The sequence below is a fragment of the Lissotriton helveticus genome, chromosome 12, assembly GCF_964261635.1.
Source record: "Lissotriton helveticus chromosome 12, aLisHel1.1, whole genome shotgun sequence".
Lineage (NCBI taxonomy): Eukaryota > Metazoa > Chordata > Amphibia > Caudata > Salamandridae > Lissotriton > Lissotriton helveticus.
Window position 1 is genome coordinate 454,557,030 of NC_136073.1, and position 24,220 is coordinate 454,581,249.

The window sequence follows — 24,220 nt, forward strand, 5'->3', positions numbered from 1 at the left end:
ATAATAAACTTACACTTGACTTGACTTGACTTGGTGACCTACATCTAGCCCCTAGTCTCTTTATCTCACTCTTGCATTGTTTCATCCATTCTTTCTCTGTCTACAATGCTTTTACCATCTCTCTCGTCCTCTTGATTTCTTTTTCTCTTTTTCTGGCTCAAAGTGTGATGATGGTAAAATAATTTTCGGCTGCTAAAAATGAGTGGATGCCTTCCACTTAGAACCACCGGCACAAATTACACACTTCATTTGAACTTAAGGAATCTGATTGTATGACCCTGGTTCTATGAAACCTTACATTGACTGCCATTGAAACATCTTATCGATTTGAACACCCTGTGCCTGACACAAATGTTTTCTATAGCCAGGTATAGTGCTACCTTAGCACAACACTCATGTGCTATTAATCAACCTGCAGCTTGTAGGAGAGTGGGGTCTGCAATCCTATGGTCACCCCAGATTTTTGCTTCACCGGTTTACGACTTTCCCTGGCTGTGGGCCTGCTAATCAGACCCACAGCCTAGCTGTTCTCTCTCTAAATTGACAACCATGTACTTTAGGTGCATTTACCAACTGGTACTGGGCCACCTTATCAGTCCCTGTACAGTATACCTTAGGTATCCAGGGCATAGGTGTACTCAGGGCCTACCAGGGGCTGCAGCATGTATTATGCCACCCCTGGCTGGCCATATAAAACTGACACAACTGGCTGCATGACAGCTGGGGCAAGGTGGTGTAATCACCCTTTGCTATAGATATAGTATACCTATATCAAACCCTAGAAATGGACACATATCCTCCTATCAGTCACTCCTATGGCAGGCCTTATCAATCCTGAATGGTAAATGTAGAAAGGGGTCCCCACAAGAAAAAAAGTGTCATGTGTAACACACACTAGCATTGACTAACATAACCATTAAACAGGAGATATGAATCAAGTTAATGACAAGTATTGTCCTTTATTTTACAATACTGAATAGTAGTCAATATAAAAGTTCATGTCTAATTAAGAGCCCCAAAGGGGGGAGGAAAAGAAAGGGAAGGGAAGTGCTCAGGGCAGTGTCAAGTCAAAAAAGAATACACACAATCATAAAAGTTCACAAATTGTAACAGTTTGCAATTCAAAATCAAAACAAATCTAATACAACAACCCAAATTTTGGGCATCCACTTGAAAGCTAGTATAATGTGGACATTCAACGGACACATGCACAATTGCAATTGATCAGGGGCATGTGCCGGAGGTCTATGAAGAAAAAGGCCGTCGACGTTTCGACCCCTAGCCGTAGGCTATGTTAAATCCTTATACGGGGTCTTCATCAGGACATGTGCAGGAGAAGGGAGGGGGGATGGCAGGGGCAATTCTTTCTGTGAAATTTAAAAACAAGAATCAGAATAATGTATATATAGAGTCGTCATTTTATTTGACATCATCACCAATATAATCAGAGGGGATAATATACCATGGGGTCTGGGCCAAGAACCGGCCTCAGAGCAAGGAATATGAGTGAGACCAACCTGTTTTCAGGGTCAAAACTCATCAATATTCAATAAAACAGAGGGAAAAATTAACACAAGTTGGGTAGGTCAGGCTACATTTACAGCTAGACACATACTAACACTTGAGGCTCAGGTGAAGAGCGCTATATGATATTGGGACTAAAGAAGCCTTAGGGAAAGATAACGTGACAGATCATTCTAGGGTTTAAGGAGAAACCTCAAAAATAATTAGAACTGATGAGCGCCAAAATTAAAGGCGTACCTCTAAGTTGGTTAGAGAACTTCAGCGGCAATTATATCAGGCCCTCGGGTCCCGGGCTGGACCAGTAGTTAAAGGATGCCACAGTACCCGAATCCTAAATAAAGGAAAACCGGTGGTTTAAAGGATAGTGGACTTGATAGACAAGGCAAATTACCAATACATGCAAAAGGTCACTTACACATTTGTAGGAGGTTCTTTACTGACAATGATCTACACGTGAAATAACTAATTCCATGTGTAGCGGGTAGAGGTGATTAAATCAAACACTCGATTCTGGAGTTTACAAAGTCGTCAGTATGATCAATTCCTAGATAGAAAAAACTGCGTTAGGGGCGCGTGATTGCATTGATATGCATGCAGAATTGCACATACATTCCAGTTATTCCAAAAAACGTTATATTATGGAAGGGCTAAGTCGTCTATACATACCAGAGAAGGGTTCAAGGCCACTTCTAGATTAATCGATTATTCGGGGGTACATCGGTATCATCAGATAGGGCGCGGATTTAGTTGTAGTTAACTACCACGTTGGAGCTGTTGTTGACAAATATGTCAATATGGCCGTATCCTGAATGGAGAAGCGGCTTGGTTAAAGACGCGTGAATGGACCCATTCAGAGTGCAGAGGCTAATTCATAAAAGAATGCTGGAATGGGGATTTTACTTACATTTCGCTTAGCAGCTCGTCTGTTGTCAGCTCTGTGAACCGCGAAGTTGGGGGCGCGTTGGAGCTGTTGTTGACAAGTATGTCAATATAGCCGTATCCTGAATAGGAAACCAGCTTGGTTAAAGAAGCGTGAGTGGACCCGTTCAGAATGCAGAGGCTACTTAATAAGTGAAAGCTGAGATAGCGATTTTTTGACCCACTTACATTTCGCTTTGCAACTCGTCTGTTGTCAGCTCCGTGAACCAGCTACGCGGAGTTGGGGGCGGGGCTATTAACTCACCACCTTATTTAAAGGTTACTGATTCAAGCAGCTACGCAACGTAAGAGGCGGGGCCACCACTCTAACCACCTCAGAAGGACATAGAAGAATCACTCAACAGCACTAGTTGCTCTAAAATTGCGATATAGACCCGCGAAATTTGAAGGCATGGTCGGGATTACACCACCTTGTTAAAAAAGGGGAACTTAAAGGGCAAGACGTAATACAAATTGTCAGCGCAGATAGTTCGTTTATAACTAGTTTACAAAGTAATACCATATTGATCGGGATAATAGTGATTACCAGTATTATCACAGAACCATAAATCACATCCTCAGGCAACTCTCACACAGGAGGTTGTACGTGAGACATCAGTGTAACACAAGTAAATTGACAGTGTGCATATAAAGCTGACCACATATCATACACCAGTATTAACACGGGACTTAATGCAAAGTGGGGGCACAGATGGTTAAATTATTAGTGTCTTGCAAATAATTCCATATCAATGGAAATGATGGTGAATACCAGTATTATCACTTCGAGCAACTCTCACACAGGAGGTTGTACGCGAGACATCAGTGTGACACAATTAAATTGACAGTATTCATGTTATGGTGAAAAGATATCATCCAACAGTGTTATCACAAGACCATACGTAATACCATCGACAAATCTCACATAGGAGGTTGTACGTTAGACAACGTTGTGACACAATTTGAATTGGAATTAAATTAACAGTTTTCATGTTAGGTGGATCACGTGTGCCAGGCCAATAATACAACTCGTGCACTACTCAGACACGAGAGTGTAGACGAGTCAATTACCTAGTTATTGACGAATATCATTTAAAGACTGACTCGTGCACTTCTCTAGCATGAGAGTGTAAACGAGTCAAAGGTACACATTTATCTTATCGGTAGACTTTACACCAGGGATGTTGAGTCTGTATTTAGGCACTGGTTAGCTATGAGACAACAGGATGTTAAATGTGTTAGCCGAGCGCCGCTAATTGCGCCAGGCTACTGTCCTGTTCATTTAATCCATTTTTTATGGAGTCCAAAAGGGACATCCATTTGGATTCGCGTGTGTTCAGAATCGTCAACAGGTTACCCCCTCTTCTCCCTAGGGATACCTTCTCAATGACCAACCATTTCAAATCAGACACTGTATGTCCTGCCTTTTGCCAGTGTTCTACCAGTGGTGCTCCTAACACATTGCATCGTAGTCTACTACAATGAGAGGAAATACGAGATTAAATATTTTTGTTGTGTTTGTCCCACGTATAAGTGGTTGCATGGACATAAAATGACATAAATTACACAGGTTGAATTACAGTTAGTGTAATGTTTCAAGGTGTAAACACGTCCACCATGAGCAAATGTTTTGGTCTGGATGGTAGTATCACATGCTGTGCATGTGCCACATCTGTGATGTCCAATCAAAGGAGGTAAATTCCACAAGGTAGTAAGAGTCGGTTGAGTTACTGGTTCAAGATAGGAGTGAACCACCAAGTCCCTTATATTCTTGGCCCTTTTAAAGGAGTAAAGTGGCAAGTCCGGTTGTTTAATCTCGTCAGCTACCAGAGACCAGTTCTTGTTAATAATTTGTTTGATTTCATTGCTTCGTGTAGAGAAGGACGTGACACAGATAATACGTTCCAATTCAGTTGGGTTGGTGGTTTCGGGGTTCAACAGGCTCTCACGAGGATTGTACCAGGCCCGTTTTCGGGCTCTCCTAACCATTCTTGCTGGATATCCACGAGCCACTAAACGCTCATTCAGGGTCTCCGATTCTTTTATGTAATTGGCTCGAGTGGAGCAATTTCTTCTGATCCTCAGAAATTGCCCCACCGGCAGATTGTCTTTTAGACCTCGGAGATGATGGCTCCCATACTGCAGCAATCCTGAAGGCAGAGTGCTTGAAATTATGTGAGATGGTGCTCTAGCATGAGCTGAGCCTGTCTACAGCTTTCGGAACCAAGTCCTTTAGCTGTTTCCATGATAACGCTATACCATATACTATTAAGTGCATTATCAACCTCGCGGTTAAATGCCAACTCTGGTATAACATTATCAAAACATTTCGAGTAAGGTGTCATACGAATTGGAATACTACCCCCTCGCCAATTCTGGAGACGGGGGTAGCATTCCACCCTTCTAGAGGGACACGACACTTATGTAACTGTGAACCCCGGTTAAAGTTAACTCGAGCCTTGGCATCACAAAATGGATGCTGCCACCACAGACACAAGTCTGACCTCCTACTGCTGGGAGTCCCTCCAGCGAGGGAGGCTTGGACAAAGGGTTTCCTGCCTTGGGAGGTGCTAGAACCACCCCAGACAGGATTTTGTGTATTGGGTAGGACAGGCCTGAAAGGAATGAGACATGCCTGGGACACACATGGTGCCCTGTGCATACACCGGTTCAAACCAGTTGCTGGGGCGCTCCAGCCCCAGCTCTGGCGGGAAACCGGACAAAGGATAGGGGGTGTAACCACCCTCCTTCCTGGTCCCACCCAGGGGAGGGACCTAGTCAGTAGTGCAGCCCCCTTTAGTAGGATAAAGGTAGGAGCTGGTCCCATTCCAAATTAGATTATCCTCAACAATTCTACGAGAAGAAACTCTGGACTTCGACGTTCTGCTCCCCAGAAGACTGAAGAATCTCCCTTGTGGACAAGGAGTGTCCACCCTGCAACTGCAGGCACCATCAAGCGTCCAGCGGCTTCACTTTGTCGTCTTCCCTCGAGGATCCAGACTTCAGAGCCCGACGAGACCCGGATTCCCAGACCTCTCCGACCTCAACTCACATCTGCAGCAAAGCTGAGACCCATGGGTGCGACGAGACACGTGGGACCGGCCATCTTGAACGAACCTGCACTTCGCTTCCAGCACGACTCCCAAGGTAATCTCGACCAAGTGCTTTGGGGATTGAGAAGCCCCAGCCCGAGCAGCCCCTGCACCGAAGATCAGCCCTCCAGCATCCACAAGATCTGCGTGGGGCCCTTCTGCTTGTTTGCTGCTCGACGCATTGTCTGGTCACTTGCCGGCTGGCTAGTGGCCTCCTAGACGACGACCCTTTGAATCTTTGCTGCTGGTCTGGTTGCTCCAGACTGGCCCTTGCTCCCTTCCAAAAGAGGGGCCCCCAGGACTCTCTAGTCCGCACCAGACGCCTTTTCCACTCACCGCGTGGGTTGCCTTTGCAAGGCCTGTTGACTCCAATTCCGGATCCGACACCGCCGACAGCGAGAGCCTGCGTGGGACAGCTCGTGCCTCCATCCTGGTTGTCGAAGACACCTCCTGGTCCACATGCTGCAGAGTCAAGCGTCCACTCTTCACCTGATCGCGACTACAGCATCTGGTTCCTTCCTGGTTCCACACCGGTCACTGGCTAGTGACTTTGAACACTGTCCCCTCTGCTTTCAGGTCCTCTTCTTTACCGATCCACCCTTGGATCGCACCGGACATCTTCCTCCTGGTCGCCTGCAGCACCTTTTATTTCAGGCTCCATTGACTTCAACGCGAGAACCCGACACACTTTGGCACCTATGCACCCGCAGCCCGTGGGTGAGGTAACGAGAGCATTTCAGTGCTCAAGGGTAGTTTAACTGTCCTAGTGTCCAGTTCCACAGTCGTTTTAGTCCTACCTAGTCAGGATTGTCCGTACTTACCTTTTACTTGAACTGTACTGTCCATAGACGTTGTTACGCATCTCGCGTGTGAGTTCACACTCTGCACACGCGTTCCGTGGGCCTCCTATTACTTACCTAGAGTTAGTGTAGTGTGGTCCCATCGATACTCCAGCCTCTGGACAGCTCCATTCCTTCTATCGACTTTCACATTCCACTTACTTAGTATATGGTTTGTCGTGCCCCTAGGGCACCATTGTAATTTTGTGCAACTTGTCGTATTTTGTCGTAAGAGATTGTCATGTGCTTAGCCCTCTGACCTCATAAAGAGTTCAGAGGTGTTGTTATTAATAAATATACTGTTTATTTTCATAACAACCTGTGTGGTGTCCTTTCATCTGGTATTCAAGGGGTTATATTGTGGTAAAACAGCTGGCTTCACATGCCAAAAGAGTTTATCCTAAGACTGCTTTGTCCATGCTACCATTAGGAAAGCTGGTCTATAAGGTTGACTTACAACCAATCACCATAAGGGTTGTTTGGACTGATACAAGGTGATCACTAGAACTAGTGAGCATCATATATCAGGCCAACTTCTCACACAGCTGACCTCCATGGATCTCCTATCCATCTGTAATCAAAAGGAGAGCTCTGTGTGGGAGACCGTACTTCTCCCTGTCTGAATGTAAACTCATTAGAAGTATGTCTCAAAAGTTGTGAAAAAAGGTGAAGAGGAGAGAAAAGGAAACCCCCTGGTTGTGATGTTATTAAAGTACTGGGCCCAGAATGTGCCCTATTCATGGGAGGAGACCTCTGTTAGAACAAGAACCCTCACTCATCCAAGGGTGACATGCTTCCTCATAGGGTTCCCTCCTCACACCCGGGCCCCAAGGTCACTGGTGTGGGCTACAACTCTTCTGGGATAGAAGAGGAGCTGAGGTGTTTTAAGGAAGATACCAATGATAATGAGCAGAGTGCAAAGAGAAAAGGGTAAAACTGTATCTGGGAGGCCCAAAGCCTTCCATTCTGCAGTCTCCTAGGACAGGATTAAAAAAGAGAGGACATGGGGTTATCAGCAAATATACCCCTAACATAGGTCAACATGCTTCTGCCTTCTAGTGACCCCAGCAGGGGTTCAGGGGCATTCTTCAGAACCAAATGGTAAGCCACTCTGCATCAAAATCATAAAAATGAAAATAAAAAATGTATATACTGGCCACCACGTTTCAGTAGCCTGTATGAATGGGCGATGGCCAGGGAATTGCAAAGGAATGGGTCCACCGTGTCATCTGAAAGACAAAAGCAAAAAGAATAAAACCAGACAGAGGCCATCAATCATATCGTTTGCATTAGGTAATCTTACCTAATATTCGTTTTTTAGATATTTAAATACCTCTCTCCCGCCTTGACCCCACTATGTACATAAAGAAATGGGAAAAGCAAGCAGGAAAAGCACATGTCAATAACCTCAATGGGTATGTCCTGTTGTGATGTAACATGGTAAAGAAACATGGGCAGTTATAATATGTTAAAGAAAGTTACAGAGGTAACCTAGTGTTGTTAGACAATGCTACAGGCAAGGTGTCTGTATATTCATACATGACTTGTTATCAATAATGAGGGACACGTGTCGCAGAATTAAACAAACAGCAAAGAAAACAAATGGTAGAAACCCTTCAGAAGTTGTGTGAGGAAGAGGTTGATGCATACGCATAATAAAGATGGGGAAAATGTATGAGTCGAAACACGGCATGTTAATCACAAAGAGGGTGCCCCAAGAAATTAAAAATTAAAAAGTGGTGGCAAAGAACTGTGAAATCCTTAAGGAATGGTGTATTGATAGAAGGTGGGGGCGAAAGCACACAATTTTAAAATATGGATGTAATCGTAAGTGTAACTGCAAGAGCAGTTAAGTCTTATGGCAAGTCCTCTACAGGCCAGGGGACTCGTGCTCTGTAAGCTAGAGAGCAATGCATGTCATAAACAGCATATAAATCATCAAAAAGGGGCGTGCAAACCCAGGAAATGTGCAGAAGTATCAGAGAAACGCATGACCCTTCAAGAATGGTGTTTAAAGAAGGGCAGAGCACATGCTAAAAAGAAATGAAGACCGAGAGGGAGAAAAAGCATGCTGCACTAGTAATGGCCGAATCGGCGGTTAAGTCTTAAATCCGAAAGAGACTGTTAGTTGTAGATTCCTTACCTTAGAATTCCCCCCAGGCGTCAGACTGGATCCAGAGATTTTTCTTTAGCAGTACCCCTGCACGTCGGTAGGTGGCGTTGGTCGACTACGCATCCGTCATCAGCATTGTGGCAGCCGGGATGACGTGATGACGTTTCGGTGCCTACTTCGATGCCGCCCCTGCACCCTGACGTCAGTTCTTTCTTTTTCCGTGCCAGCCTAGTGCAGATCCGGAGAGAGCTACCCCTTAGCCACTTTTTGACTAGCCTTTTTGCAACGTTTGGTCAACTTCTTTTTGAGACTATTGACTCCTGATCCATGAAAGATGGCCCAACGTGGGACCTTTTTCAAGACTTGTGGGTTCTGTCACAAGATGATGTCGGTGACGGACCCGCACCTCATGTGCTTGTGGTGTCTGGAGCGTGACCACGACCCGAAGTTGTGCTCCGACTGCCGGGCTATGCATCCGAAGACTTTGCGAGAGCTGTCCCGAAAGTTGTTGGAGGCCTGGCGGTCGGATCCAGATCGACGTTGTGTTCCCAGAGATCAGGACTTCCATCTTCTCTGTGTTGAGTCTGAGGCAGTTTTCTTGCATCCAGTTGGCGACAATGATCATGCAGAGATGAAAATTGACCTTGGTGGTGGAGGGGTCTTTGGATAGCGAGAGGATGAGCTGGGTGTCGTCCATGTTGAAGATGATGTTCAGTCTGTGGTTTCTGACGATGTTGGCCATGAGGGTCATGTAAGTGTTAGAAAGGATCAGTTGAAGAATTGGCCTTGCTGGATACCACAGGTGATGCTCTTAGGTTCCGAGGTGAAGGGAGGGAGGAGAACCCTCTGAGTTCTTCTTGGGAGGAAAGATGAGATCCATTTGTGGATGTCGTCTTGGATGCCGATCTAATGAAGCCTCTTGATCAGGGTGTTATGGAATACAGTGTTGAATGCTGCCGAGAGGTTGAGGAGTATCAGGGTGGCTGAGTCTCCCAGGTCAAGGAGGGTTCTAATGTCATCCGTGGCAGTGATCAGGGCAGTTTCGGTGCTGTGGTTGGAGCAGAATCTCGATTGGGATGCATCCAGAATATCTTTATTTTCTAGGTATTCTGTGAGTTGCTTGTTGATTGCCTTTTTGAGGACTTTGGCAGACAAGGGGAGCAGGGAGATCAGTCAGTAGTTTTTGAGCGTGTTGTGGTTGGTGGAAGGTTTCTCAAGGTGAGGTTTGACCTCGGCATGTTTCCAATCCTCAAGGTAGGTGTCTGAGGTGATGGATGTGTTGAAGATGTCTGTGAGCTAGCTGCTGATGGTGTTGTTGCTGAAGGTGGACAGGTGGTGTGGGCAGGGGTCCATGGGAGATCCAGAGTGGATAAAGTGCTTGATGTCGGTGGTGTTCTGCATGGTGAGCTGGTTCCAGATGGTGATAATGTTGATGGCACAGGCGCCTGTGGGGTCTAGGAAGCTGAGGGTGTTGTCAGCAGCAGGTTGGGTTTTGAAGGTCCTGTAGATGGTGGATATCTTGTCATGCGAGAAGTCAGCTATGGAGTCACTTGGAAGAGGTGTTGATGTTTTCAGTTGCTGATGGGTTGGAGAACTCCTTGACAATGCTGTTGAGTTCTTTGCTGTGGCAGAAGCTGGCTTTGATGTGGGTGCAAAAAGAACAGATGATGGATGGAATGCTGAACAAATCCACCATTCACCCCAAGTTACAGATTTGGGTTAAATCCATTTATTTTTTTTGCACACCATAGCATTCTAGTTTAGACCTAGAAATATGCAATTCAAACTTGACCCTGTTCCCTATGGGAAAAGTGCAGCCCAAAATGTCAGGCCAGATCCGCCCTGGACCAGAAACAAGCATCAATCAGCCAGGCTAGCTTGAATCTAGTAGCGTAGCGAGCATGGGACCACGTCTGAGCATACCTATCTCACTTAGGGCGACAAATGCAAAAATTCAGATGATAGACCGAATGCTGAACAAATCAAACATTCACCCCCCCGTCACAGATCTGGGTTAAATCCATCTTTTTTGCACGCCATGCCATTCCAGTTTAGATCTAGCCATATGCAATTCAGTCTTGACTCTGCTTCCCTTGGGAAGAGTCCAGCCCAAACTGACAGGTCAGGTCTTCTCTGAACCAGGAACAAGCATCCTGGGACCGGTTTCATTATATCACCCCTCTTCAGCCAGGCTATCTTGAGTCCAATGGAGTGGCAAGCATAGGACCTACGTTTGGGCATACCTTTCCCACTTAGGGCAACAAATGCAAAAGTAACGGAGGATGGATGGATTGCTGAACAAATCAATCATTCACCCCCAGTCACATATCTGAGTTAAATCGATCGGTTTTCTGCATGCCATGCAATTTCAGTTTAGACTTAGTCATATGCAATTCAGCCTTGAGCCTGCTCCCCTTTGGTACAGTCCAGCCCGAACTGCCAGGCCAGGTGCTCCCTGAACCAGAAACAAGTATTCTGGGACCGGTTTCAGGGTATCACCCATCATCAGGCTAGCTTGAATCCAGTGACATAGCAAGCCCAGGACCCACGTCTGGGCGTACCCTTCCCACTTAGGGCAACAAATGCAAAAAGAATAGATGATGGACGTAATGTTGAACAAATCAAACATTCACCCCCAGTCACGGATCTGGATTAAATCCATCATTTTTTTGCATACTACACCACTTCAGTTAAGAACTAGCCATATGCACTTTAGTCTTGACCCTGCTCCCCATGGTAACAGTCCAGCCTGAACTGCCATTCAGTTGGCTGAGGCATTTTTTCTGATGTCTTTCAGGAGCCTGTGTTACCGGTTAATTGTGGAAGGTTTTCTAGTCTGTGGGCTCCTAGGCTGTGTGCCATCTCTGATAATTTGTTGCAGCTGCGGTGAGTGGTGCTGACTGGTCTGGTGGCTTGGCTGGGGCTGGTGTTTAGATGAAGTGGTTGATTGCGTGGTTTGTCCCGGTGAGCTCTTGGTGTGGCTTTATTTGACTCTGTTGCTGGCAGTGAAGATAGGATCTAGCGTGTGTCCTGCGATGTGCGTGGGGTCGGTAACTATCTGGTTAGGCCGATGTTGTTCTCCAGTATTAGGGTGTCTTTCATAGATTCACATGCTTGAATATTCCCCGTCGTCGAAGTGGGAGTCCCACGGTAAATAAAATAGAATTAACATACTAATAATATGTATATGTAAAACATAACACATAAAATACCTATTAGAAAAAAGGCAGTAAATACCTAGACATAATTCCACATAGGAATACATGAAGAGAGAAAAAACACTTGTAGTCTATTCCTGTCATTATGTTGGTCCAAACTGTAGCCAATCAGGCGCCAGCAGCCCTCTAGGACCTTCTCCTCAGAGCTCAGTACCTCAGATATTCTACCACACGTCGTGTGAAAGGGAGTCTCCCTGAGCTCTGCTCATTTTTCTCTACTTCTTCAGGTTTTTCCTGTGTTCTCAACATGTCTTCAAGTAAGAAGTCTCTTTTTAGACCTTGCTCTTCTTGTGGAAAGCTACGCCTTTATTCAGAAGATCCTCACAGTAAGTGTATTTACTGTCTTTACCCCGACCATGATGTGGGTAAATGTAAGTTCTGTAGAACTTTTTCCACAAAGACTTTAAAGGACAGGGAAGGCCGTCTTCTACTGTGGCTTCAGAGACTTAAGGACAAGGATATTGTACTTTCTGATGCCGAAAGTCTCATTTCTGGTCGTTCCCAAGCAGCTTCTAAACGTAGTAGTGTGCAGGAGTTGCTTTCCCCATTCCTTAAGAAGAAGAAGATGTCACTCTCTATGGCCCCTGCGGTATCTTCACCTTTACCTACTACTTCCACGCAGACGAGACCTGGCTCTCAGGCGTCTGCTGCATCTTCCACTCATGTTTCTGTGAAAAAACATGGTTCATCGTCGACGGGAGTTTCGACGGTCGTCCCGACGACGAGATGTGCCGTCTCCGGCTCGTCGACGGCGACAGTGACAACCACGTCTGCTTCAGGATCGTCGACGACTGTTTCGTTGACGTCATCGTCGTCGACGAAGGTAACCCTCAGTTTCAAGACTGTGACATCTGTCATTCGAAGAAAACTCCGCCGTCGACGACCAAATCATCGTCGACGAAGAGTGTTAAGAAAACAGCTCCGTCGACGACCGCCCCGTCGACGGCCACTCCGTCGACGACCGCTCCGTCGACGACCACTCCGTCGATGACCGCTCCGTCGACGACCGCTCCATCGACGAAAAAGAAGTCATCTTCTTCGTCGACTCTGTCGACGAAAGCTCTGTCGATGGCGCCATTGCCGTCGACGACGGAACCTTCGACGATGGATTCTTCCAGTGTGGTTCCAGCAACTCCATCGTCGTCGTCAGCTCCACCGACGACTTCTTCCGCGTTTGCATCTCTGCCTTTGCTGCCACTGTCATCCACTGGGTCTGCCACCGTCGACCCACTTCACCAACGCCGCAAAGTGCCTATTGACCAGATTTCTATCACCAGTGATCCACAGCCACCCTCGCCCTTGTTTGCCACGGACTCGGATCAGGACTCGGAGGAAGATGTAGGCAAGTCTTTTAGAGCGGCACGTAGTCCATCTGATTTGGTCATCAAGTGCCAGGATTATAGCAATGATGATGAGGACCAATATTTCCAGCAGGAGGAAACGCCTGTTCAAGTTCCTACTGCGACGGTGCCTTTGTCGCTCATCTCTAATCTCCAGCATATGTTGGACGACTATAATTGGCGTTTCCCGCCATCTCCACAGGTACCTGCGGTTCCTTCTGTTCTGACGCCTGTTGCAGTGCCTGCTGCGGCTCCTCTGTTGCCTCTGCCAACTTCTTCTCCTCAAATACAAACGTCAGTTTGGATACACATGACTGTGTATGACGACAACGAAGATGAGATTACTCCGGACCGCGAAGATGGTGAGGTTCGAGATGATGATGAGGATATGGCGGAGTGGGATAATTATCAAGTTCAGACACCGTCTCCCTCTCCGGTAACGCCAGGAGTTTCTCCTCCTGTGGACATTGCGAGTTTCCATCAGCTGATGGATAGGGCGGCTCAACGCTTCAAGTTGCCAAGAGTCCAGAGGGAAGAGGATTGCTTCCTCTATGATTTTAAAAATCAACCATTCAAACAAGTCCATACTGTTCCCATTATTTACTTTATCTTGGCTGAAGGGGTGAAGTTGATGCAGACCTCAAATTCACTACCGGCACAGATGCCCCGATTGGAAAAAAAATATAAGGCGCCTGTTGGCACACCAGCGTGCCTTATTGGACAGCCGAAACCGGATTCGGTGGTTACGCAAGCAGCTCAGCGCCGTTCTCGGAACCCTGCGTCTACTGTTACTGCCCCACCAGATCGCGACGGTCGTCGCCTGGATGCTATAGGCCACAAATTTTCCACGATGGCCTCCACCACAGTGAGAGCGGCCAATGCTTTGGCTATTTTGGGGCAATACGACCCCCAGATGTGGGCAGACATGTCTGCTTTTGTGGCTTTGGTTCCAAACGCTTCAAAGGCGGAAGCCTTGCAACTTTTCCAAGAAGGAGACAGAACATCGTAGGAGATTATTGACTGTGCCATTGATATTGTCTGTACTGGTTTACAGCAGCTCGCTGGAGCGGCTGTTCTACGCAGGCAAGGTTGGTTACGCTCCACATCCTTTCGCCAAGAGGTGCAGGCGAAGATACTGGATATGCCGTATGACGTCGAGTCACTTTTTGGAGCACATGTTGATGAGGCATTACAATCCATCAAAAAAGATACTGACACTGCTCGCTCTTTAGGAAATTTACAATTTCGGAAACAGCCCTTTCGGGGTGCACGTGGACGCGGTACCTCTTCAACTTTTCGAGGAGGAAGCAATCAATATCGCTCCTACAACCAAGGCAACCAACGCTACTCCAATAACCAGCAACAGTCTTCCCGTCAGCAGTCTTCTAAGACCTATAGGGGGAAATCTTCTAACAGAGGATCTGCTCCCAAGAGACAATGACTTGCCATTTCCCCAAAGAGTTGGAGGTCGAATCTCCCTGTTCTGTTCTCAATGGTCCTCCATCACTTCGGACCGTTGGGTTCTGGACATTGTAGAGAAAGGCCATGCTTTAGAGTTCATCAAACTTCCTCCTCCCACTCCACCTTCCGGCCCACCACCAGCCCACATTAAAAAACTCTTCCATCAAGTCCGCCTAATGATACAGTAGGGTGCCGTCGAAGTGGTACCAAAGTCTCAAAGGGGGAAGGGATTTTATTCCCGTTTTTTCATTATCATCAAGAAGACAGGGGATTGGCGGACGATATTGGACTTGCGGGCACTCAACAAGTATCTCAAGTGCCAATCCTTCCGCATGGTAACGCTAGTGGAGATATTACGCTTACTCTCAATAGGAGATTTCATGGCAACCATCGACCTCCAGGACGCCTACTTCCATGTCCCTATTCTTCCGCGACATCGGAAGTACTGCGTTTCCGCGTGGGACGGAGGGACTTCCAGTTCAAAGTACTACTTTTCAGCCTACGATCAGCCCCTCGAGTCTTTACAAAGGTATTAGCTCTTGTCGTAGCTTATCTGCGTCTTCAGGGTGTCCAAATTTTTCCATACCTGGACGACTGTCTCCTAAAATCACAGTCTCGCACACAGCTGCTTCAGGACACACGCCTTTGTCAGGAGGTATTTCGCTCCCTCAGACTTTCCATCAATACCGTAAAGTCCCAATTACATCCAGCTCCCTGCAAGAATTTTCTAGGAGCCGCGTTGCATACAACTCTTGCAAAAGCATTTGTGTCTCAGGAGCGTCAACAAAAGATTCTTCAATTAGTGTCTCTTCTACAGACAAAACAGTCCGTTTCAGTCCGACTCTTAAAGTCATTTCTAGGGATGGCGTCATCGTGCATTGCACTGATCCCAAATTGCAGACTACGGACACGCCCCATTCAAGAGGAATTGGATGGACAGTGGCGTCAGGTCACTGGTTCCTTCAACGACATAGTCTGTGTCACCGCTCGCATGAGAGCGGCTCTCAAATGGTGGGCGCAGCCATCCAATCTTTCGGCAGGGACTTCGTTCCTCTCCATCACTCCGGAACTTACTCTAACGACGGATGCCTCGTTGGAAGGATGGGGTGCGCACCTTCAAGGCCTGTCCATAAAGGGCAAGTGGTCTCTGCCTCAGAGAGCCTGGCACATCAACAGGCTGGAGTTGATGGCCATTTGTCTAGCGCTCAAGTCATTCCATCTATTGATCCAAGGGGAGTCAGTCCTTATTCAGACAGACAACACAACCAGCATGCATTATATAAACAAGCAGGGCGGAACAAAATCTCCGATCTTGTCTCAACTGGCACAATCGATCTGGGACTGGGCTCTAAGTCACCACGTCACTCTCACCGCAGTTCATCTTCCGGGTGTCTCCAACATCCTAGCGGATTCCCTCAGCAGGTCCACGTCATCGACCCACGAGTGGGAGTTACATCAACCAACACTCGAGTTGATTTTTCGGCATTGGGGCCGTCCATCGCTGGATCTCTTTGCCACACCAGAGAACCGGAAATGCCCATCTTATGCAAGCTGGCATCCCCACCGAGGGTCACAGGGCAATGTCCTTTTGATGAATTGGTGCAATCTGTTTGCGTACGCTTTTCCTCCAATCCCTCTGGTGCCTCGAGTATTGTGGAAGATGCGGAGACACCCTTGCCACATTCTTCTGATTGCTCCCTGATGGCCTCGTCAGGCATGGTTCTCGGAGCTGCTTCTTCTATCCCAGTGCAAGCCCATCCTTCTTCATCCTCTGGTGGACCTCCTCACGATGGACAAGGGTCAGATTTGCCATCCGGACCCCTCCTCTCTGAATTTGTCAGCCTGAAACCTGAGCACCTTGAATTTGCCCATCTAGCCATCCCGCCAGACTGTAGAGACATTCTCGCTCAGGCCAGAGCTCCGTCAACTGTGTAAACCTACAAACTTAAATGGAAGAGATTCTGCCATTGGTGCGCGGCTGTTGGTGTCCATCCCATTCGTTCCACGCCTGCACAGCTCCTCCCGTTCTTTTTGCAACTGGCTCAGTCCGGACTTTCACATTCAACTTTGAAAGTTTTTCTGGCTGCAATTTCCCACTTCCGCCAGGATGGCTCCACCTCACTCTGTTCTTCCAGGATGATACGTCAATTCTTTAAAGGATTGTTCCGAAAATTCCCACCGGTCCAGCGCCCTCCTCCTACTTGGCGCCTTAACATCGTGTCAGCACAACTCATTAAGGCACCATTCGAACCTATACACAAGGCAGACTTGAAGTTTCTCACTTGGAAGGTTGCTCTTCTCCTTGCGCTGACATCATCACGTCGCGTAAGTGATATTCATGCCTTCACTATAAAGCCTCCTTTTCTTCAATTTCAGCCGGACTGTGTAGTGCTTCGCACTAATCCTACCTTCTTGCCTAAGGTGCCTTCGGATTTCCACATCAACGAACCTGTTTTCTTAAAGACTTTCTTTGCTAACCCACAGTCCCCAGCGGAGCAGCGATTACACTCCTTGGACATTAAAAGGTGCTTAAAGTTCTATATCAGCAGAACTGCCCCTTTTCGCAAATCTGATCAACTGTTCATAGCTTATGGACGCTTCCGCAAAGGGCGTCCAGTTACCAAACCTACTATTGCTCGTTGGGTTTCCTCTGCCATTGCTTTCTGCCATCAAAAGGCAGGCAAACCTCTACAGTCTTCAGTGAGGGCCCATTCCACCAGGGTGATGTCGTCTTCAACTGCCCTGTTCGCCGGTGTGCCGCTGCATCAGATTTGCAGAGCAGCCACATGGTCCAGCAGGCACAAGTTTATGAAACACTACTGGCTGGGTGCCATCAACGAAGCAGATACTGCAGTGGGACAGGCTGTGCTTCGCAATCTTTTTCAATAAGGTGAGCCTCAGTTTCCCTCCTCCATTATGGTTTACCATTTTACTGTTATGAATTGCATGACTATATATATTTTGGTCTTATAAGTCTGTGCATGTGTATCATGACTATGGAAGCCTTTTTCGGCTATTACTGCTTTCTATTCTATATTCAAGCATGTGAATCTATGAAAGACACCCTAATACTGGAGAAGAACAATTGTTACTTAGCTGTAAACAGGTGGTTCTCCAGTATTGGTGTCTTTCATAGATTCACATGCGAGCCGCCCACCTCCCCGCAGAGTCTCTCTTCTCCTCATAGACTATATGGTCACTCTTGTGCTACGAAAATCTGAGGTACTGATCTCTGAGAAGAAGGTTCTAGAGGGCTGCTGGCGCCTGATTGGCTACAGTTTGGACCAACATAATGACAGGAATAGACTACAAGTGTTTTTTCTCTCTTCATGTATTCCTATGTGGAATTATGTCTAGGCATTTACTGCCTTTTTTCTAATTGGTATTTTATGTGTTATGTTTTACATATACATATTATTAGTATGTTATTGCTATTTTATTTACCGTGGGACTCCCACTCCGACGATGGGGAATATTCAAGCATGTGAATCTATCAAAGACACCAATACTGGAGAACCACCTGTTTAGAGGTAAGTTACAATTGTTCTTCATGCTGTCCAGAAGGTTGACTGTGTTGATCTCTTTGGGGTCGTCAAGGTGGAAATTGAGGTATCTGAGGAAAATGCAATGTTCAGTGTTGATGGCTTAGGGGGTGATGAATTTGGGGATGGTGTCACAAAAGCCAGGGCGGAGTCCTGGAGGTCTATACGGGAGGGTGCCTCTGATTGTGGTTTAGCTGTCTATTCAGAACTGGAAGTTGAGGTGTTCCATGATTGTGTTGTTGTCATCCATAGTGGTGGTGAAGTGGATGATAGCAATTTCGCCTCTGGGTTTGTTGATGCGGTCCCGGTGAACAATCTTGTAGCCGAGGGGCATGGCCGTGGCGATGTCAGGTGCAGAGGCAGAGATGAACCAGGTCTCGTGAGGAAGATTTTGTTGGGGGTGAGGGTGGTGATAGTGTCCCATATCTTGGTCGCGTGTTTGCAGAGGGGTCAGGTGCTAAGCAGAAGGCAGTGGAGTTGTTCGGGCACAGTCAAATTGGGTTAGGTGGTGGCGTCTGGGTACACTGGAGTGTCAGTGCTGGAGAACTGGCAGAGGTGGCAGGCGAAAGGTCCTGCTGTAGAGCGTGGAGAGGTGGGGAAGCAGTTCTTGTTGTGGGGTCTGAAGTTCAGTGCTCTGAGCTTGGTCCTTGATTAGCGGAGGATGGTGGGAGATCCATGGTTCCTGGCGCTGACCATGGCCGGGCACGGACAGGTGCAGACAAGCTCGCCTTTTGAGTGCCTGCTGCGTGCGGTTGCTTTGTGGCCATGCTGTGGCCTCGATTAAGTGGGTCCTGGGAGGGGCAGAGGGCAGGCGGGCAACGGGTGGCGGGAAGCGTGAACAGCACCAAGTGGGCTGCTAGGCTTGCAGAGAACAGGAAAAGAAACAAGGCAAAATAACAGCAAGAGAAAACTAAAACTGGTTGACAGGGACTAATCAGTACAGGGCAGGAGCAGCCCTCGCAGGAATATGGAGGGAGGTGGTACATGGAGGAAGGAGGCACTGACGAGCAGCAAAGGAGAGCTGGTAAAGACCTGGTCAATGGGGATGCACTACGGCCTCCATTAAGTAAGTCCTCTGAGAGGGGACTGGTTGACCGGGACTAACGAGCAGCAGCCCTAGCAACAGTACAGAAGGAAGAGGCACATGAAGGAAGGCGGTACTGCCAAGCAGCGAGGGGAAGCTGGTAAGGACCTGCTTGATGGGGCCACGCTGCTGCCTTCATTAAGTAGGTCCAGGGAGGACCTACTTAATGAGGCAGGAAAAGAAACGAGGCAACAAAATGACAAACCATAACTAACTAACCAGTACATGGCAGGAGCAGTACAGAGGGAGAAGGCACACGAAGGAAGGAGGCACTTCCAAGCATCGATGGGAGCTGGGTATAAATATTTTAATTAATTTTGTAGAATAGTATTAATAGCCCATCAGAAAGCAACACCTAAACTAATGTTCTAGCAGTCCAACTGTGCAGCTGGATAAACAATCTGCAGAACATAGCATCTCACTGAATCAACATTACTGATGGGGAGTCGTTTTGTTGTCTCTTTGAGTTGTAAAAAAATTAACAATTAATCTCTGGGATCTGTGCTGCAATGGGACCCCCTGGTGCCCCCTCGTGTGTCTGACTTAAAGATTAAATAAACGTCCTGTCTATTTCTCTAGCATCTGGTCATAACCTGCAAAAGTTGGGAAAGACAGTTGATGGCTAGAATTACAGAACGGGTGTGGGAGCTTAGGGCTGTCAAACTATTCTATAGGCAAGCCTATTTTTCTGATGCACTCGTGTTAGGGTCGATTTTATTGGGTATTGATTAATGCCTTTTATGTATATCAGAGGTTAATGCTACAACTTTTAAAGGAAATATAGCTTCTTTTTCACTTCTCCCAACCCTTCCCTCTTATAATGACTGTGTTTATTGCAGGAGAAGTTCCACCCATTGATGATGTGACTAAGGATGCAGAAGGCAATTCCCGCTCTATCGAGGAACAGGAAACACAAAGAAAAATCCAGAAATTTGTAAACGAAACTATGGAGGCATTAGACGAGCAGTCAAATGAAAGATCCCAGGGAGATCATATCATTTCTGATCAAGATCACAAATCTATCCAGATTGACCAGGAAATCTTGGCCAAGTCAGGTTTCCAGGGAGACGCTTTAACACATCAAGAGATCCAGTATGTTTGGGAAGAAAAACAATGCAGTACAGAAGACAATAAAAAAACAATCGTACAAGAGCGTCCTACTGACAAATATATTGCTAAAGAAAGCCGTGATGAACAAGGTAAAGAAATATGCTATATACCCCATAAGTTTATTATGTCGATATATTTAACTAAAGTACAGCACGCTAAACAAGGTACTCCACCACCTTAAGTAACTGACAGTAGTGTTCCAAGGGCAACTGGGTTTTAATTTTGAGCTTTGATCTTGTTTTTAGGGACAGTGATGAGAGAATAAACATATTTGTAACAAATTATGGACCGGATCACGATCAGTCTTTTAAAATTGCACCTATTGAAATTTGGGTAGCACAGGGTTTACAACTTACCAGGTATATAATGTGTACCATTAATGGCGAAAATGGGATATACAACTCAAATAGTAACAGTAATGTCGCCGTGGGAATCACTGGGCCCATCGTGATCTAGGCTATGCTTTCAGGACAGATAGGTGGTAGTGTGTGGTCTGGGAATTGGACTTTGAAGATGACCATTCAGCTTTCAAGGTTCATTCTGTGTGATGTAATCCATATTATCTATGCTTTACATTGTTTTGTTGAGACGGTTTGACCATAACCCTTGCCTGAGTTAAATGGCAGCTATTTAAATTCTGGATATTAAGCGTGTGCACATTTTTCTGTGTTTTGCACCAAGGAAAAGGCCATTACGTCTTCTAGAAATAGTTTTCTATTTGGAAACGGGAATAAATTGAGCTTTTTCCAGTATTATTTTGAAATATATTTTTACAGGCAGGTGTGAAGATCAGTCATTAACTAAAACAATATTTCCTTCCTTGGTGTGCCTGGTGGTCCTTAGTGCCCAATAGGATGTTTTGAGGATGAGTTTCACCTAATACAAAACTTTATAAATATTAGTTTGCATTGGTTTTAATTTTGCAGCTCAATGTCTTTATGAAATTAGCTCAAATCTACCGGTTTTTCAGGTATGCAATTTGATATGGCACCATAATATTTCACAAAATGTGTACAGCATCTCCCTTCAAGTTAATTTCCTTTAAATTTCCGATTCAGCCCGTTTCACGTAGATTTTTGGTCCTATGACTAATGGAATCGGAAAGGGCCTGGATTACTCGGCATAATAGCAAGTTCCCATTTGCACCAAATTATATCAGCAGTGTTTGTTTTCAGTTCTGTATGTGAATTCACTCGAATATAGGCTTTTTATGGATTTCTGATTGCACAAACAGATTTTTACCAAAACCTTTTGCTGTACAATACGAGCTTTTAATTTTTCCCAAAAAATAAAAAATAAGGTCCTCCAGACATCATATTGCCCTCATTTATGCTTTTTCATTTTTTGGTAAATAAACTAAATTTGCCCGATACATCACTTGTTGATCTCTGAAAAATTCTATAATTTGGCTCTCATGTCTGTTTTTCAATTCAAACAAATAACATTTTTCCGCAGATGAAAGCTAGTCTTTTACAAAGATCTTATATTTTTGTCCCCAAATGCCAGGTTTTCAATATCAATAAACAATATAGTTTGCCCTCAAACCTGTGTTCTTCACATGCAGCACTTGTAAAACATTTGTTTAATATGGACAAGCCTGAGACTTGAGTTTTAATAGTTTAGTTGTATGTTAATGTATGTACATGCATTAGCTATTTATACTAAAACGGTTTAAACATTTTCTTCAGTAAATTACAAATGCCTTTTTCAGAACACTAGTGCCAGGCTAGCATTAGCTCCTGCTCCAATACTAGAATGTTGGGTGATAGGTAAATACTTTGGGCCAGGTTCACAAAGGTAAATTTGTGCATAAACATATGTAACTACTAAATTTACATTTTATATGCCTGCCAAGCACCTAAGTGTTTCTTGGCAGGCATTATTGGTTTTACAAGATCGGACTCCTCCGCCATGAGCACTGAGGGGCTGGAAGAGGGTGTTCTAAGGTTTGGTTTGCCTTGAAAGGTTAGGAATTCTCACAAACGTATGTTTCTATTGGATACTTCAAATGCATTTTCCTCGCCTTAGAATATTCCCCAGGCTCTAGGCTGAATCTGAAAATCGTTTCATCAGTTGTGCTTGTGCACTTGCTAGGTGGCACCGTTCTGTTCTGCCTTGGTTCCGTACTGCCCCAGAAGTGGCAGGGCAAAGAGTGTATGCTGACATTAGTTCCTTTCTTTCTAAATCTTTCAACTTGGAATCAGAGCTCTACTCAAAATTTCTTCGGTCTCCAACGACTTCTAGAAGTGAAGTCCAGTGTGCTAGGGAGCAATGTCCCTACTCAAAACTACAGGTTTCAAACCTTACCGCAACTTCAGAAAACAGATGTCAGTCACAGACCCACACAATGTGTGTCTCTGGTGTCTGGGCTCAAGACACGACTTGAAGTTGTGCAACAAATGTGCTCTCATGCACCTGAAGTCAAAGCAGGAATGAGAGGCTTTCATCCGTAGTGGCCACCAGCTGGGTCACCTTAGGCGGATCTATCCATGGCGCTGTCAGACCCCTTGGGATCCACCTCTGGCCCCGTACCAACACTGGTATAGGCTTCCACTCTGGCTCCAGTACCTGCACCAGTCCCTTCCACACCTGCACCATTGCTGATACCACAGGTGCTGGAAGAAGATTCACTACTGACAGTGTTAGACCTGGCATCTTTGGCGTGGTTTCCCCCTATCTTTTTGCCTCTACCTCCTGTATTTTTGATGCTGTGCTGGATTTCGTTTTTGCTGGTTTAGATGCTTTGGGCACTTTGCCACTGCTGTTCAGTGTCAAAGTGCAAGTGCTCCCTGTGTAAATTGTTATTGAGATTGGCTATCCATGATTGGTATATTTGTGTCACCAAGAAGTCCCTAGTAAAGTGCACTGAGTGTGCCAGGGCTGGTGATAACAAATGCTACTAGTGGGCCTGCAACACTGATTGTGCCACCCAGATGAGTAGCCCTAAAATGGTGTCTCAGGCCTGCCACCGCAGTGCCTGTGTGCAGTCTGTGAACTGCCATGTCCTCCTGGAAGTGTCCCCACTGGCCAGGCCTAACCCTTCCCTTTCTGTACACATTGGTCACCCCTATGTAAGGCCCAAGGTACCCCCCTGGGCAGGGTGCAGTGTATGTGAAAGGTAGAGCATGTACCTTTGCAGGTGACATGCTCTGGTAGTGAATTACAGCCATTTTCGTTTTTCACTATTGTAAGGCTATCTTGCCCCATAGGCTATCATGGGGGATGCTGACTACAGTGGCTACCAGCATATCTTCCCATAGGAGCAAGATAGGACATAAAAGTTTGGTATCCCCCAACACAGAATTTAATAATACATCTTTTAGGAACGGTTGTGTTTAAATCCTGTGTTTGAGAACAGCACTTTTAGAAAGTTGCTGTTCTCTTGTCTGACCCTTCTGTGTGCCTTGGCCTGTTTGTGAATTGGCTGTCTGGTTTGAGACTGGCAGGGTCTGGGAGCCCCCAGGAGGCTGACTGAGTCAGCTCTAGGCTGAATGACTACATCTGCATCTTGAGTGGTGGGAGGGGATAGCACCTGGGCCTGAATAGGGCTGTGCCTGCCTTTCACAATGCTGGCTCCACCTCCTGCTGGGAGGAGGTGGAGCTGGTCATTGATGATACCATTGATGACTTCGTTGTCTACAAGACCTTCAACGATGAGCCCATCAGCGCCCCGGGCAACTACTCGGTTGACGCAGATCTCGATGATGTCAATGCCAATCCCGTCGACAACAATCAATCAATCAATCTGGGGGTTTATAAAGCACACTACTCATCCGTGAGAGTCTCAAGGCGCAGGGGGCAGAAGCAACTCCGGATCAGTCGAAGATCCAGGTTTTGAGGTCCTTCCTGAATATGTGCAGGGTCGGGGAGCGTCTGATGTTCACAGGGAGTTCGTTCCAGGTCTTGGCTGCGATGTAGGAGAAAGCTCTCCTGCCGGTTCTGTTTCTGTGGATGCAGGGGATCGCCAGGGTGAGGACGG

At 46.3% G+C, this 24,220-nt stretch overlaps 1 protein-coding gene across 5 annotated transcripts in view; it reads left to right on the top strand.

Moving 5' to 3' along the window:
• Positions 1-24,220, top strand: part of DNAAF1 (dynein axonemal assembly factor 1) — a 504,693-nt gene that overhangs the window by 414,083 nt on the left and 66,390 nt on the right. For all 5 annotated transcript variants that reach the window (XM_078669123.1, XM_078669125.1, XM_078669127.1 and 2 more), the window contains one exon: positions 19,971-20,330. In XM_078669123.1, coding sequence (XP_078525249.1) covers positions 19,971-20,330 — 360 coding nt within the window. The remainder of the gene's footprint in view (positions 1-19,970; positions 20,331-24,220) is intronic.